General features: G+C 60.0%; 1 protein-coding gene across 1 annotated transcript; it reads right to left on the reverse strand.

Moving 5' to 3' along the window:
- Positions 1-7,283: 7,283 nt before the first annotated feature.
- SPRYD4 (SPRY domain containing 4) lies at positions 7,284-10,793 on the reverse strand. Its single transcript, XM_074979718.1, has 2 exons — positions 10,685-10,793; positions 7,284-8,864 (listed from the first exon to the last, which is right to left on the reverse strand). Exons 1-2 carry the CDS (start codon positions 10,773-10,775, stop codon positions 8,317-8,319), a joined length of 639 nt encoding a protein of 212 aa, XP_074835819.1. The 5' UTR covers positions 10,776-10,793; the 3' UTR covers positions 7,284-8,316.
- Between the last annotated feature and the right edge of the window lie 4,284 nt (positions 10,794-15,077).

The following is a 15,077-nucleotide window of genomic DNA, read 5'->3' on the forward strand; positions in this document are numbered from 1 at the left end:
GCCTCATAGGGGCATGGCCCCTCCCCCAGCTCTCTGTAGAGGGGGATCATAAGGCCCCATCCAGGCATCCAGAGAGCGGGGGGACCCAGTTCAGGATAGACAGGGCCTGTGGCCCCAGCCATCAGCATCACCTGGCATTCTGGGGGTGGGATGCTGACCTACAGCCAGCTCCCCACTAGCCCCTGACTTCTCAGGAATAGAAGGGGGGCCAGGAATGGGGTACAGAGCATGCTGGTACCCCATCCACTTCCATCTCCGCTTCCTGGGAAATGCTGGGCTGGGAGCCCCCCAATATGGGGGCACAGAACAGAGCACCAGGGGCTCCCCCCAGCAGGCCACCTACCCCCTGCTCCTTGCACCTGGAGGAGCTGTGCAGGCTCAGGGTGAGGTTTCCTGGGGCAGCTGATTCAAGCTCTTGGGGCTGGACGCCTGGAGGGGGTTTCTCCTGCAAGTGGGGGGTCTCTGAGGTCCCTGCAGTTTGTGCCAGACCCCGGAGGTGGGAACAGGAGGTGGAGCCCAGCCCAGGCACTGTTCCAGGGCTTCAGCAAACAAAGTCCCCAGCTGTGGATGCTGGGGGGGGAGCCCTGGGGGAGGAGCAGCTGGTCCCAGGGGAGCTGAGCTGCAGCAAAGAGGTAGTCAGAGCCAGAGGCTGGCAGGGTGAGCTGGGAAAGAGGGAAAGGAAAAGGAGGTAGGGCCTGGGGTGTGGCGGGGGGTGGAAGGATAGGTACAGGGGTGTGAACAGCTAGGGGGAATAGACAGAGGGCATGGCTGGGGGGCAGAAGGAGAGAGCTGTGGGGGGGAGGGATAGTCAGCTGTGGATGGAGGACTGGACAGATGGACCAGAGGGCTGTGTGGAAAGCTCTTCCCTGTGGAAAGGGTATCTCCCACCCTGATCTGACAGCTGGGAAACTGAGGCACAGAGGGGTGGGGGATTGTCCCCACAAGCTCACCTGGTGAGTCAGTGACAGAAGGGGAGACGGGGAATCCGGCTCTGTCTGCTCTATGCCCTAGGTCCCAGCGCCCCCTTTCCTCCCTGCTACAGGGGCGAGAGCCTCCTCCACTGCTGCATACCTGGTCTGGCTGCAGCAGCCTCCTGGGGCTCAGAGGACTGGCAGGCCCAAGATCGGCCCCACTTATGGTCACAGATGCCTCCGGTAGGGTAACCAGCTGCCAGCCCAGGCCACCAGGGACTAGATTCCAGGCCGGGATTTCCCTGCAGCTGCCACAGGTGAAAGGCCAGGGACCTGCCCAGTGTGCATCAGAGGCAGGTAGAGGATCCAGTCCCTCCCTCCCAAGGACCGAGGACAAAACCTGGCATGGAGTTACAGGGCAGGCTCGCACCCGGAGTGGACCACGGACGCCCTGGGGTTTGGGAGGACAGCCCTGGGGTGGAACGGGCCAGGAGGTGATGCCTGTAACAGAGCAACTCAGCAAAATGTATGCAAATTTATGAACCCATTAAGCCACGCCTCCCAGGCTTCCCAATTTGCAGCTGCCCCCCCAAATCCAGGTGGGAGAGCACAACTGTCCACCCCGAGGCCCCAGGAAGATGGTGCACAGGGGTCGGGGGGCACTGGGGTCAGCGGTGCATTTCTGGGCTCCTCCTGCAGCTGGCCGGAGCTGGGAACCTGGATCTCCCCATGTACACCAGGCTGGACCTTGCGCCAAGGGCTGGATTGTTTGTGAATTCCTTGCATAGCTCCCGGGCGAGGGAGGCGGGGAAGAGGAAGGAGCTGACACAGGATCCGGGAGGCCCCATAAGGGGAGGCAGGATGGGGAGGCCACCCCCCCAGGATCCAGGGATGCCCAGCTGTCTGTCCCATGCTCTCCCCCCACCATGTGGCCCGGCCTGCTCTCTGGGATGCAAGAGGGGGTGTTAAGCCCTGTCAGGCTGTATAGGATCACACCCATCCCACCATGGTTTCTGGGTGGCCCAGGAGCAGGGGGTGCTGCTCCAGTCAAGGGGGGTGTCCCCAAATGGCCTGACAAAGTGGGGGAGCAGCTGGATCTATTTGCAACAAAGGCTGCAAAGATCAAACCCATGGCTGGGAACAGGGGGCTCTCCGGGGGAGGGGACTCCAGGGGTACCCCACCCTGCAGAGGGGAGATGTGGGGCTGGCTGAGAGATGGAATCAGGCAGCAGCAGGTGCTTCATTGTGGGGGGAGGGGGGGTTTGGGACCCAACTGGGACAGGGCCACTCTGGGCCCTGCTCCCTGAAGATGTGCTGGAGGCCGGCTGGCCAGCTGTTCAGCGAGGGTCCTGGCAGGCAGGGAACATATAGCCCGTGCCCCAGCTGAGCTCCTGCAAGGCCACTCAGCTATGGAGGTGGGGCAGGGGCATGCTCTGCAGCGCCCCCCCTCTGGCACTTAACAGCTCCCATCAGCCTATGCAGAGGTGGGGATGGGGAGGGGACTGTATCTTGGAGGAGAGTTACAGTGGGAACCTCTGGGCTACAGCAGGGTCCGAGTGAATCCCCCTCATCCAGCCCCCAACCCCTCCATGCGCAGCTTCCCTTGATGGGGCGGGGGCCCACTAACACACACCCAACGCCCGAGGGCCCACAGTTGTGGTTGCAGCCTGAATCCATTCCAGACAGACACATTATGGAAAGGAATCCAGTCCAGGATTTCCCTGCCATCATTCCAGGTGGAGCCTTCCACGCAAACTCCACCCCACCCTCCCTGGCCTGTAAATTCTCTCAGAAAGGGGAGGGAAGAAAGACCCAAACTGGATTCCACACCCAGCTGGACTGGACTTCAAAGGAGACCAAGACATCAGCTCTGTTTTATGGAGTAGCTTCCAGTCTTCTAGAGAGGCAGAAAGGACTAGTGGGTAGGGCATTAGAGTAGGACTCAAGACTCCTGAGTTCTGATCCCAGCACTACCCCGAGGGTGTCAGGAAATTCAACCTACCTGTGCCTGTTTCTCCCCATCTGTATCAAATTATTGCTCTCCCCACTTGCAACCTTTCCTGTTGTCAGACATGGTGACAGCGAGGTTAAAACAGGACCTTTGTGCTCCTGGAACCCAGGTCTCAGCACCCGAGCTAATGGAGAGTCTCCATTAGTTGACAGCAATATGGGGCTTATGACCCACAGTTGTGCTGCTCTGATAATATCCAGGTGAGAGCAGAGACCCTAGGTCACGCCAGGGTGGCTTGAGCTGGTTTAGTGGCTCGCTTGTGTGGCAGCAGTAAGTCTTTACATGCGTGTGAACCAGGAGAAGTTCGGAGCCATCCATAACCATCAGGTGCTGAGATTAGAACAGCCCAGTCCGTTTCTCACTAAACACATGGGCCCAAGCCAGACAGCCTCAGGTTTTATCACCCATGTGTTGTTACTCTGTGATGAGGCCCAAGTCATGGGCAGTGTTCCCTGTGAGCTGAGCACTTGGGCAGCTACCCAGGAGAAATTCAAGTGCCACTCAGCTGATTAGCAGCGCACTCCAGCCAGTAAAGTGCATTTTTATTGGTGGTGCACATTTGTAGAGACCTTGGCACAGGTAACAAAATTTATTCTGACCATGGATGGGAAAAAATAGAGGGACCCCTGCTCAGGAGACCCCATCCACTGATCCAGCCACTGGGCCGCCACAAACTAAAATGTCTGTAAGTCTCTCTAGGCCCTCCATTCTGCAACCCCCCCTGACACAGGCACACACTTTGGCTATCCATCCTTTGGGGAGGCAGGTGCAGCCTTAGGCAAGGCAAGTAAAGCAGTTGCCTTGGGCCCGCACCCCAACAGTCGATAGCATCTACCGCCTGTCAGCCAGGCCCTGGTAGGTCAGCTGCTGGGGACAGGGGGCATACTCCTTGGCCTGGCTCAGCATTTTCACAGACACAGATTTCCACAACACCCTGCTCCTGAGATCTGATCCGGAGCCTGGGGGTGATGGAACAGTTTGTAGCGTGGGGGTGGGAGTGTGCTGAGAGCTGTTGAACCCAACTGAAAATCCCAGGTGGAAATGAAGCGGTTTCCAGCCAAAGGGGCAGTGGTACCCCGCCCACAGCCCTAGTTCTGGCCCCTATGGATCTGATCCAGGCAGGCAGGCGCTTGTCATCAGCACTCCCTGTGGACCCACTCACAGAATCGGGGCCTCACCCAGGAAGACTGCAGGACAGGTGTGTGAGTGTCATGAGTCAGTGTTAAAGCTCAGAGGTTAGCCAGGTGCCATGGGGAGGCAGAGGGATCTGTCATGCTGAGCAGCATTTTCTGGTTCTCCCTTCCGCCCAGCCGTACCCAGGTGCTGTGTTATCTCGTGCCAGGCCCATGAGCTCCTTGGGGCTGGGAACTTCTCTCTGTTCACAGCAACCAGCCCTTGGCCAGGAGCCCTTCCACGCTACCCTAATGCAAACCTCTGCCCCCGCCCCAAGTCCCGTGCCACTTACAGGGACACATGGAGCAGGGCTGGGATCTGCCCCAGGGAAGGCTCGGACCTCCGAAACACAGACAAACCTCTGGTCCCAGAGTGGTGCGGGGGCCTTGGAGTCTAAGCCAGGCTGGGGCGCTAGGGCTGGAAGGAGGGGCAGCAGAGGCAGAGCCGTACAGGGTCAGCACCGAGAGCCCGGGGTGTCGCGTGGGTTGCACAGGCCGGGAATGTATCACTGGGTGATCCCGCTCGGTTCTTTCCCACCCGAGACTGGCCTGGAGGGGTCTTGGCTCTAAGCCCGTCTGGACGTGCTCGGGCGCGCCGGGGGGAAGTGGGTAGGCGGCTGGGCGTGTCTGCCTGCCTGCTCCCACGGCCTGGAAAGCAGGGGGGCACCTGCACCCCAATACTGCACCCCCTTGGTGCCACCTGAACAGGGACACTCCCCAGCAAAGGCAGATCCCCTGTGGCCAGAGCAAGTTGGGACGGAGGGGGGTTCACCATCCCTGGGGAACCACCACCCCCAACCCCAGCGCCCCGGCAGCTTCCCACGTGAGTTACAGGGAGACCGGAAGGAGCCGGGAGGTGTCATAGAGCCCCGCCCTCTATACCCCATTGGACCAGAGTCTGCGTCAATTCCACTCGCCCCTCCCACAAGCAACGGGTAATTGACGCGCGGCTGCCTTCAGCTCTCTTAAAGGGGCAGGAGACCTGCTGGGGCTGCCTGCCCCCCCGCCCCATGCTGTCCGCTCCAGGCCGGGGCCGCGCCCCTGGGGGATCCCCGCTCCTAGGCAGGGGCACAGCAGTGGCGCTGGAAGTTTCTGGAGGGAGGGTACTGCACTGTACCCCCCTTACTTGTCTGTACCACACCCCCTAGAGCTGGGGCCAGCAGGTGGAGCCCCACAGGTGGAGCCTGGTGGGGGGATCCCCTGAGGCTGGCAGCCGGGATCCTGGGGGACAAAGATGTTTGGCCAGAACGCCCAAAACCTAGGTGCTATTGCACCCCCAGATCCCTGTGTCTTTCGCCTATGGGTGCAGCCAACAGGGTCTGTGCTCCCCACACCCAAAAAGGCTGGGGGGCAATAAACAGCCCCCAGCAGGAGCAGAAGGCTCACTAGGGAGCGCATGCACCTCCAGGTGGGCGCAGGGCAGCTGCCCACAAGACTAGCTGCAAAGTGCAATGTATGCAGGGGGGACAGACCTGAGATTTCCCACACCCCAGCGTAGTCCCTAGCCCTAAACATTCAGGGCCCTCTCTCTCTGCGGGGCTTGCATCACAATAGCCTTGGTTCCCCAGGATGGGCCAGGACTCAGACAGACCTGTGTGTCAGAGGCTGGAAGTGGACGACAGGGGGTGGATTTGCTCACTGGTTACCTGTTCTGTTGACTCCCTCTGGGGCACCTGGCACCGGCCTCTGTTGGCAGACAGGACACTGGGCTAGGCAGACCTTTGGTGTGGCCATTCTTGCGCCCCCCCACGCCCACCAAAAAGTACATACTATTGCGTGTGGGCACGGGCAGAGGAAGAAAATCAGAGGAGCAAAGGGGGAGATCCGGCAGCTTCTCGAAGCATTCTCAGCACAACAAACGCTCCCGCTGCCCGGGGAGGGAAAGGAAAGGACAGGCCAACACAACCCCAACAACCTGAACATCAAAAAACACCCCTCAGCAGCCGTGGAAACGTGGGCCAATGGTAGAGGAGGAGCACAAAGGACCAGCCCAGGCCTGCAGAGAACAGCTGAGCTACTGACACCACCGCGCACCGCCAAAGGCAGTAAGAGGCAGTTCTTGGATTTGCCTCCGGTTGTGAGCCCATCAGTCTACGACAGTTGTGGGGGCGGGGGGGGCAGCACTGTGCAAGGCCTGGGAAGGTCACGCTCTCAATGCTCTTCTTCCTCCCAGCTCTAACCTACAGAGCCCACAGGGCTGGGACTCCCTGGGGCCCTGCCTGCGCTCACTCTACCCAGTCCAACCTCCACCGACCCAGCAGTGAGGGGGACTGCAGACAGATCCTTCCTCCTCTGGCCTGGGCCAAGCAATGTCTCCTTTCCCGCAGGCTGGGCAACCAGCCTTGGAGGATGCTGCCTACTGAACACGCCCAGAGTGGGAGAGATACTGAGAGCTCAGCTCCAGGGAGTCAGGAGAGACCCAGGCCGCCGTCTCATACCATGAGGTGTTTGGGGGATGCTCTCAGGCTGCTGCTGTCCAGCTCAGAGAGGCTCACTGGGTGTGATGGAGTGGGGGATACCTGTGTGTGTGTGAGTGGCTCACAGAGGGTGTGGGGCTCCTGCTGAGGGTAACCTTGATGACCAGGTAACACCTTTGTACTGCAGACAAAGGAGGAGGTGGAGCCTGAGGGGTTTGAATTGGAACTGGGAGTTGGGAAGCAGTTAGTCTGGGCTGAGGGAGAGAGAGACCAAGGAGGGGGCAAGGCCCCGGCTCTGGGGGCCCCTCGGGGCCTCCTCTCCCCAACATGAATTGGACTGGCTGTCTCTGCCTGCTGTACTGACTCCTCTATACGATGCTGTGTCCTGTCGGCTAATAAACCCGCTGTTCTCCTGCTGAGCGAGAGTCACTCCTGCCTGCGGACGGGGTGCAGAGCTTGGGGGACCCCAGAACCCCATCACACTGGGTCCCCGCCCAGCCTGGGAATCCAGGACTGCCCTTCACCACACAAGTGTCCCGCGGCAGGGGGCGGAGCATCAGGCTGGGCTCTGAACATATATATCCAAGCCCAGAGCCTGCCACCACCCCTCCACCTTGCGCACAGCTCGTTCTGGTGCTGCCCTGTGGCCCCGGCTGCGCGGCAGGCTGGACACTTTAGAGCACTGTTTAGGGAGGGGCTGTCACCCCCCATGGCCCGCCGCACCGGCAGAGTGGCAACGGTGCAGAGAGAGGGAACATGAGCTGCTGAAGAATCACCGGTTTATTATAGCAACAAAGGGTCCTGTGGCACCTTATAGACGGGCGTGGAAGACCCCCGGCCACCAATACACAGAGCCAGCAAAGCCCTGCGGAGGGCTGGGCTCGTGGGAAGGCAGCTCCTGGAGGATTAGGAAGGGGCAGTGGACAAGGCCTAATGGGAGTGGGGGGTTGCACTCTTCCCTGCCCCGACAGACCACAGCTGGGAGGAAAGCTGCAGATGCCCTGCCCCCGTCCAAACATACTGCTCTGTCCAGCCACGCAAGGGGCTGCTCTGCATCCTGGGAAGAAAGAAAGGGTGGGGCCTCAGACAAAAGGGGTGGGGCCTGGGGCAGGTAGCCCTTAGTACCACACAGACCACATCGTGCTCCAAGCCCAGACCTCAGAGGCCCCCTCTGGCTCTCGTGCGGTGTGTTAATAAAGCACTTGCGGACAGGGAAGTGTTAGGGCCTCATCTGCCAACACAAGAGGGAACAGGCTGTAGATTTCCCGCAGGGCTCAGGTGCAGCCAGAGATGCAGGACGGCTGAGAGCTACAGCACTCAACTACCCTCCCCTCCCTGAGCCAGAATGGGGCACCACTGATGCTGCTCTCCCTCCAGCAATGCCTCACGTCCTTCGAATCCAAACCTGCCAGCCGGGGCCCGGGGCCAGGACGGGTGCAGGGACTGGCAGGGCGGTTGGCAGAGGAGCAGCAGATGGCCACAAAGACCAGCTGAGACAGAGCTGAGCAAACCAGCCCAGTGTTGCTGATCCCCAGGGGAAGAGAGGCGCCTCAGCTCCAGGACTGACCACAGCCCAGGCCTGCAGAATCCTGACTGAGGACCCTGCTTTGGCAGAGAAGCAGCCCTGGGGTGGGTTCCCAGCTGGGGCTGAGAGGGGCTGCTGCTTCCCCCAGAGAAAGCAAGTTCCAGCACTACATGGAGACCCCCAGTCGGGCTGGGGAGACCAACCAAATCCTTTCCTCTGCCTCACACAAAACCATCGTCCAAGGGTGCTCTTGCAGGAGGGCATCCCAGACCACTGTCCATTAACTGTCCCGAAGGCACTCGGGCACATCCAGCCCTGAATGAGTTAGCAACTCCCCATCCCAGAGGGCGAAGGCGGGCACCACGGGGCCCTTGAACTCTGTGGTCAGGGTATGGATTAAGGCCTCTTTGCCCGCATCCACCAGGCTGAGCTTCCTGCCCTCGTAGTCCAGCAGCAGCCCCACACGCTCGGGGTTGCTGATGTTGCCGATGGGGGTGGTTTCGTTGGCCAGCATGGCGTGCCATCTGCGGTGGGCGTATGCGAACACCCACGAGCGGTCATCCTGTCCGATGCAGCCCTCCCTGGAGATGTCCACGTCAGCCACGCCGATGCGGAACTGCTGCGAGCGCTTGACCGTCACTTCCCAGTAGTGCTGGCCACTGGAGATGGCAGCGTCCCCCAGCACCACCGCCCACTCCCGGAACCGCTCAGGGTTCTGGGGGACCTTGGTGGGGTCTATGCCCAGCATGCGGTAAATGACACCGGTGTCTTTTTTGAAGAGATCCAGGCTGCTGTGAGCCGTTCGCTTGTCCAGCTTGAAACTGATGTCTGGGGGGACAGAAAAAACAAGGAAGTGCTTAAAAAGTCCCTGAGGGCTCCCAGAAAGAATCCTCTAGGACAGAAAATTCTTCCACTTCAAGGTGACTACAACCAAGGTCATCCACGTTGGGAAGGTAGGACGGGGCACTAGATTGCTCGTTTAACAGGACACAAAAAATATACTTCGGGGCCCCGTCTTGCTAAGACCTGAAATGTCTAGAGTTAGTCACACCTGAGATCGGACAAGGGATGTTAACGTTTAATTGGTTAAACGGTAACCCCCACCCTAAACAGATGAGGCTTACTTCTTTGGGTTAACTGGTCGGGAGCAAGAGCAGCCCCTCCATCTGCCATAGGCAGAAGGTTGCTCCAGTCCTACAGAGCCTGCTGCAGCCAGGGGCAGTTCCATCAGGGCAGTACACCTCCCTTTCCCCGTTAACCAGTTAAACTTAACGTTTAACCGGTTAACTAACTAAATAGGATTGATTTTACAGCCCTAAACAGGGTCAGTTTGTGCTAGCCACAGTTCAGATGTAGTTAAGAAGTAAACCCTGTTCGCAGCTTCCCATCTTACAGGCTTCCTGATGAAAATCTCTCTTCTGCCCCACCTCAACAGAAAGAAGTTCCTAGCAGCTCCCTCTCCCACAGGGGCTAGTCAAGGATAAAGACATTAATATGACTGCAGCATTACCAACTCTTGCAAGAAATACTCTGCCCCCTCCCAAGTAGCTAAATGCCTCCACTCCTGGAAAGTTTTGAGCATGAGCTTTCATGAGCAAAGACCAGCATCTGATGAAGTGAGTCTTTGCTCACGAAAGCTCATGCTCAAAACTTTTCTGTTAGTCTATAAGGTGCCACAGGACCCTTCATTGCTGTTACAGATCCAGACTAACACTGCTACCCCTCTGATACTCCACTCCTGGAGTGAGCTGACTTCCAGAAACACCACAGCATCCTAGCAAAAGAATCCTAAGAGTAAGTTTTTAAGTCTTCACATGCAACGGGAAATACGTGACTGTGTGAATCCTAAAGGAGGACGCATCTTAGACAAGCCCCGGCTCTGGCCCGAGGAGCCCTGCAAGCACCCAGATGGGATCCCTGCCCCTTGCCAAGTGCCTGAGCAATGGAAATCGCAGTCATTCACGCGAAATCCCAGAGGGTTCTGAAACAAAGATTAAGCACGGGGCTGAGCTCAAGGGCCGCCTCAACAGCCGCCTCCCCAGCTCTAAGTTTTTCCACAGTGGGAGCCAAGTCTCAGGGAGGAGTGCGCTGGCCAGGAAGTGGGTTGCCGGAGAAGTGGGGGAAAGGTCAGGCTGCGAGTCTCATGGGCCCGAACTGGATACCACTTGACGAGGTCACACAAGCATTTGAGAGGGAGCCCAGCTCCGGGGGCAGGGGGGCAGGTGGGGGCGCTGCTCCAACAGGGAGAATGGAAGTGTGGGTCCCATGCACATGCCGGGGGGGGGGACAAAGAGGACAAGTATGGGGGCCCAAGGTGAACTGGACGGGGTGCATGGGCCAGGACAGGGCCGTGCTGAGGAAGTGATGCCAGGCCAGCCCCAGCCCCGCCCCCCCGCAGAGCCAGCCCCGGGAGCAGGACCAGCCTCCCCGGCCAGCTGGGGGGGGGGCAGTGCCGGTGCCAGGCCCCCCTAGCCCAGTCAGAGGCCAGACCCGCCCCCGCAAGGCCAGGCTGGAGAAGGAGCAGAAGCCGCCCCTCACCCGGGGGGCAGCCCCAGGGCCAACTCGGGGGGGGGGGGGGCAGCGCCAGGCCGGGGGAGGGGCAGGCACCCGTGGCTATTGGGGGCGGCGCTCCCGGGGTCGGGGCCTACCTCTGCGGGGCGCGCCGCTCGCGCAGCCCCGCCCGGCCCCGCAGAGGCCCCAGCCCGGCCGCCGCAGCGCGCTCAGCATGGGCGCCGCCATCTTGGAGTCAACGGTCACGTGGCAGAGGTCCCTGCCCGCCGGGACTCCCCCCCTTCACATGACCCTAGCGGAAGTGGCAGGGCTGGGCGCCGCCATCTTGGATGGGCCTGGCTTCCGCTGGGAGCAGGGAGGCGGAGCTTAGGCCTGACCTTTGACCTCATGGGACAAATGGGGCGGGGCGAGTCCTTGACCACCCCCCGCCCGGCCCAGTTTGGGGGTTGCTGGGGGCAGGTCTGTTCCCTGAGGCCCGGACTCCTGGGTTCTCTTCTGGGGGCAGGAGGGGTCTAGGAGGGAGAACCAGGAGTATGGGGGCAGCCGGGGCTCCTGGGTTCTTTCCCGAGCCCTGGGCAGGGAGAGGGGTGGGGGTGCTGGGGGCTCGGACGCCTGGGTCCCATCCTGGCCCAGGGAGGGGAGTGGGGTGCAGGGGGATGTCTGGGCTCTTGTCCCAGGACTCCCCTGTTCCTCACCTCTGTGCCCTGCTGGGGGCTGGGCTGGCACCCTGCGCCCTGACCCTTGGCTGCCACGTCAGCGGTGCTGCAAAGAGCAGCTGAGCAAGGCAGCAGCATCCCACGCTACTACCTCCCGCCCCAGCAACAGGTGCTGCACAGACACAGCGCGAGGGACAGACCCTGCCCTGACAAGGATCTCTCCGGTTAGGTCACCCGGCCTCCAGCACCAGAGGATCCGAGCACCTCACAGACCTTCATGAGCTGAGCCTCGCAATATCCCATTGTACACTGGGGGAAGCTGAGGCATGGGAAAGGCTGAATGACCTGGCCCAGGCTGAACAGAGAGTCTGCAGCAGAACCAGGGTTTCTCAAGACCCAGCCTGGGGCTCTAACCACTGGCTCCTCCTTCCCCTCAGTCCAGAGACTATTTGGTCTAATCTAAGTGGAGTCAGGAATTTATACAGCCCTCATTGCCATCCTATTTCAGGTGGTCTGTCTCGGAATCTGAGTAGAACAAAATCACCTTGTGCACACCCAGGCTGAGAAAGAGCCCCAGTCTAAGGCAAGGGGTAGGGGCTCTTTTTCAGCCTGGGAGCATACAACCCCCAGCAAAACATTTGACAAAGACTGGGGTAGGGGGGGACTGAGGTGTGGGGTGGAGCCATTCACACAGCAGGGCAGAGGCGATGCTTTTGAGTGAAGCCCTGGCAAGGTACAGTTGTCAGACCCTGGAGGCACGAGCGAGGCAGCAACTGAAATGGACCCGGGGCTGGGGGGGCGCAATTAAGCAGAAGCTGTTCTAGGGCATACAGGCTGATAGGGCTGCCAGTGGACCTGATTTGCTATGCCCTGTATTTCAGGCCTGATTCTCCATTATCCCGGACCTTGTGCAGTGCAGTCTGGGCACAGAATATACAACAGAGACCATGGTTTTCACCTACTTCTCCTGCGCTCAGCCCCGGAACTTGAGTTTGGATAAAGCAAAAAGGCAGCTGGCCAGAGCCTGAACCCCCTGGTGATTTATTCCAGTACTTGATCACCCTCCTTGTTAATAAAAGATATCCTGGCTAGAATCTAATTTGCATGTGTCTAGGTTCAGCTACCAGCTGTTGGTTCTTGTTCTGTCCAGCTGTCTCCACTAGACGTCTGGTGTAATTGCCCAGCAAAGGTATTTATACACAAATCCGTTCACCCTCCAGCTTCTCTCTGACCAGCAGAATCGAGTTTGGTCCTTGACTCTCTCATGCTTGTGTGAGGCACTGTTACTGGCAGCAGTGGAAAAGCTCTGATGGTTTTTCAACCTCTGGGATTTGCGGAAGCGCCAGTGCAGCTGGAAATCTCCAGCAGATGCCGCCCCCGAAGAACACCACTGTTTGTTCTACGCGTGACCAGTGTGCCAGCTCTCCCGGTTTGTCCTGAGCCTCACGATACTGATTGTTTTCCTTAAAGGCCCAGAGCCGAGGGGAGCTGTGATGATTTCAGCCTTTGTTTTTAAAGAACAAGGACATTTCTAGCTCTCCCGGCTGTGGAGAAAGTAACCCCTGTGCACCTGAAAGCCGTGCTGGCCAACACGCTAGCCGTGAGCCATGTGTGGCTCTTTGGTTGAGTGCGGCTAGCTGTCGTGACCAATGAATATATTTTCAGAATAATGGGGCTAGCTTGTCGCTGCTCGAACGCCGGCGCTGGTATTTGCACAGGACCTCATGACTTGAAAGCCAATCTCGTGATTTTCAGGGAGCCTCCCTGGGGAGCTCTGCACAGCTGGGGGCATCTGTACTGCGTTACCTCCCGGTGCTTCTGGGGGAACTCACCCCATTCTCTGCTTCGAAACGGCTGCCTCTTCCGGAACCCCAGCAGCACCTCTGTTCATGCACTGAGCCATCTGCAGTCAGGGTCCTGTACTTGAGTTACCAGCATCTGTCAAGCAGGGAACAGGGTCTTTCACCCCTGACACCTCTGTCCCCCTCTGTTCTCCATACCCAGGTGGTGGTCGGTGACTTGACAGTGCAGTCATGGGGGACTGTCCTGCCAGCTGTCACGAAAGCTATGCGGCTTTTCTTGAGCAAGAAGCAGCATAGGGACAGCTGGTTTCCCACCAAGGCGCACAGGTCCATGGAGGTATTGGACTCACTGTTTTCACTGGCCTGCATCTTCCAGTTACAAGGGGGTAGAAATTGCACAAGGAGCCTGGATTCAGGTCGGACAAGCTCCGTTCCACACCTGTCTCCCACCCACCCTCTTCCCGCTGCTCCTGGGAGAGTGCTGGTCCCTGGTGCTCAGTCCCAAAAAGCAGGCCCTGGGGGTGGCAGGTGCCCCGGACTGGCTGCGGGTGGGAGGGAGAGGGATGAGGCTGGGAGCAGCTTGATGTTACAGGGTGGGGAGAAGGTGATACCCCAGCCTGGCAGATCTGAGTCTCACCGCACCCCATGGCCCCCAGAGATGGGAGGAGATCCAAGTGGACAAGACAAAGCAACACCTCCCACCCCCTGTGTGTAGCCCAGTATGGGACTCGTCAGTGGGGGCAGGACCCAGGTACAGTGGGGCAGCGGCACCTGTCTTATGCATGGAGGGGAGGGAGGGCTGCTCCCTGCCCCTCGCCTGGGGCGTCTCAGTGGTTTCCTGGGGAGCAGGGGGAACACAGGGCCTCGGCCTGGAGCGAGCCCGCAGGGACGGCTGGAGGGGGAGAGGCCAGTCATGAGGCAGGGCATGAGCTGATGGGGCGGGTGAGACAAACCCTACTAGGAGGCCACCGGGGAAGGCGCAGCAGAGGGCAGAGCTGGGCTGTCTCTGGCTGGCATTTGATGCTGATGGGGCCTGACAGGGCTGCCCGCCCAGCATGGGCATGTTGGGGGGGGCCGGAGCCCTGGGTGGGGGCAGGGGGGCTTTGTTCCAGCTATTGAGGCCGCTGATTGTTCTGGCTCTGTGCAGCAAGTCAGCAGGTGCTGGGCAGAGAATGGCAGGACGGGTCGCATGAGCCCGCAGCAACGGCGGGTTCAACCCAGGGTCTCCACCTGCCCCCCTGCCGGCGGCTTTTGCTGAGCCAGGGGCTTCAGCTGGAAAACTCCACTGACTCAAGCTGGAGGTCGGGGGGCGGGGGGGGGCTCTGCCGAGCCAGCAACGCTTAGGGAGACACACGGACGGGAATTCTCCAGGGATGGGGCCTGTGGCCTCCAGTCCAAGGGGGTTTAAAGCTCAGGTGGCCCAGCCCGGTCCCACTCCTGCCCCGTACGCGGTCTGCTGGATGGGCAGCGGGGAGGCGGCCCCTGGGTTCCTGCCCCTCTACACTGAGGGAATCACGCCCCCTGGGCTGTGCCTCAGTTTCCCTGTCTCTAAAGCAGGGCCCCAGGGGGTCCTTGCCCCATATTCCCCTGGGGCATTGGCAGAGGCCCCTGCTGTGATTCCCCCCAGCCTCACTGGGCCAGGGCTGCACTCCACTGGAGTCACGATGCACAAGTGTAACACTTGTGCGAGAGGAGACTCACACCTGCAATCACAGGGCCCTGGGCCCTGCAGACCTTTCCCTCCCTCCCCTTCGCCCGCATGCCGGATTCATTCCGCACATCCCCCGCTTTGTGCAATGCACAGGCACGGATGTTCACACTCACCTGTGCACAAGCGCCCCCATGTGCTTTGGCTCCCCCCACCCCACCCGGGCTGTGCAGGCTCACACCAGGTACCGTCACTCAGGCACACGCTGCCTCCCTTGTGCACTTGCACACTCGCCATGAGCACACTCATTTGCACTCTCCTATCCCCCGCTTAGGTGCACACCTGCCATTTGCACACTCACCCTCCCCTGCGGCCTCGCACTCCCCCGGCACAGTCACCCTCCCTTGTGCCTCCTTTCATCTCC

Source organism: Carettochelys insculpta, chromosome 29 (assembly GCF_033958435.1).
Source record: "Carettochelys insculpta isolate YL-2023 chromosome 29, ASM3395843v1, whole genome shotgun sequence".
Lineage (NCBI taxonomy): Eukaryota > Metazoa > Chordata > Testudines > Carettochelyidae > Carettochelys > Carettochelys insculpta.

Bases quoted from the DNA above. Each gene is read 5' to 3' on its own strand.
- SPRYD4 (XM_074979718.1), bottom strand. From the start codon at position 10,775: ATGGCGGCGCCCATGCTGAGCGCGCTGCGGCGGCCGGGCTGGGGCCTC. The intron at 8,865-10,684 runs GTAGGCCCCGAC...CTGTCCCCCCAG, and splicing joins GAGCGGCGCGCCCCGCAGAG to ACATCAGTTTCAAGCTGGAC.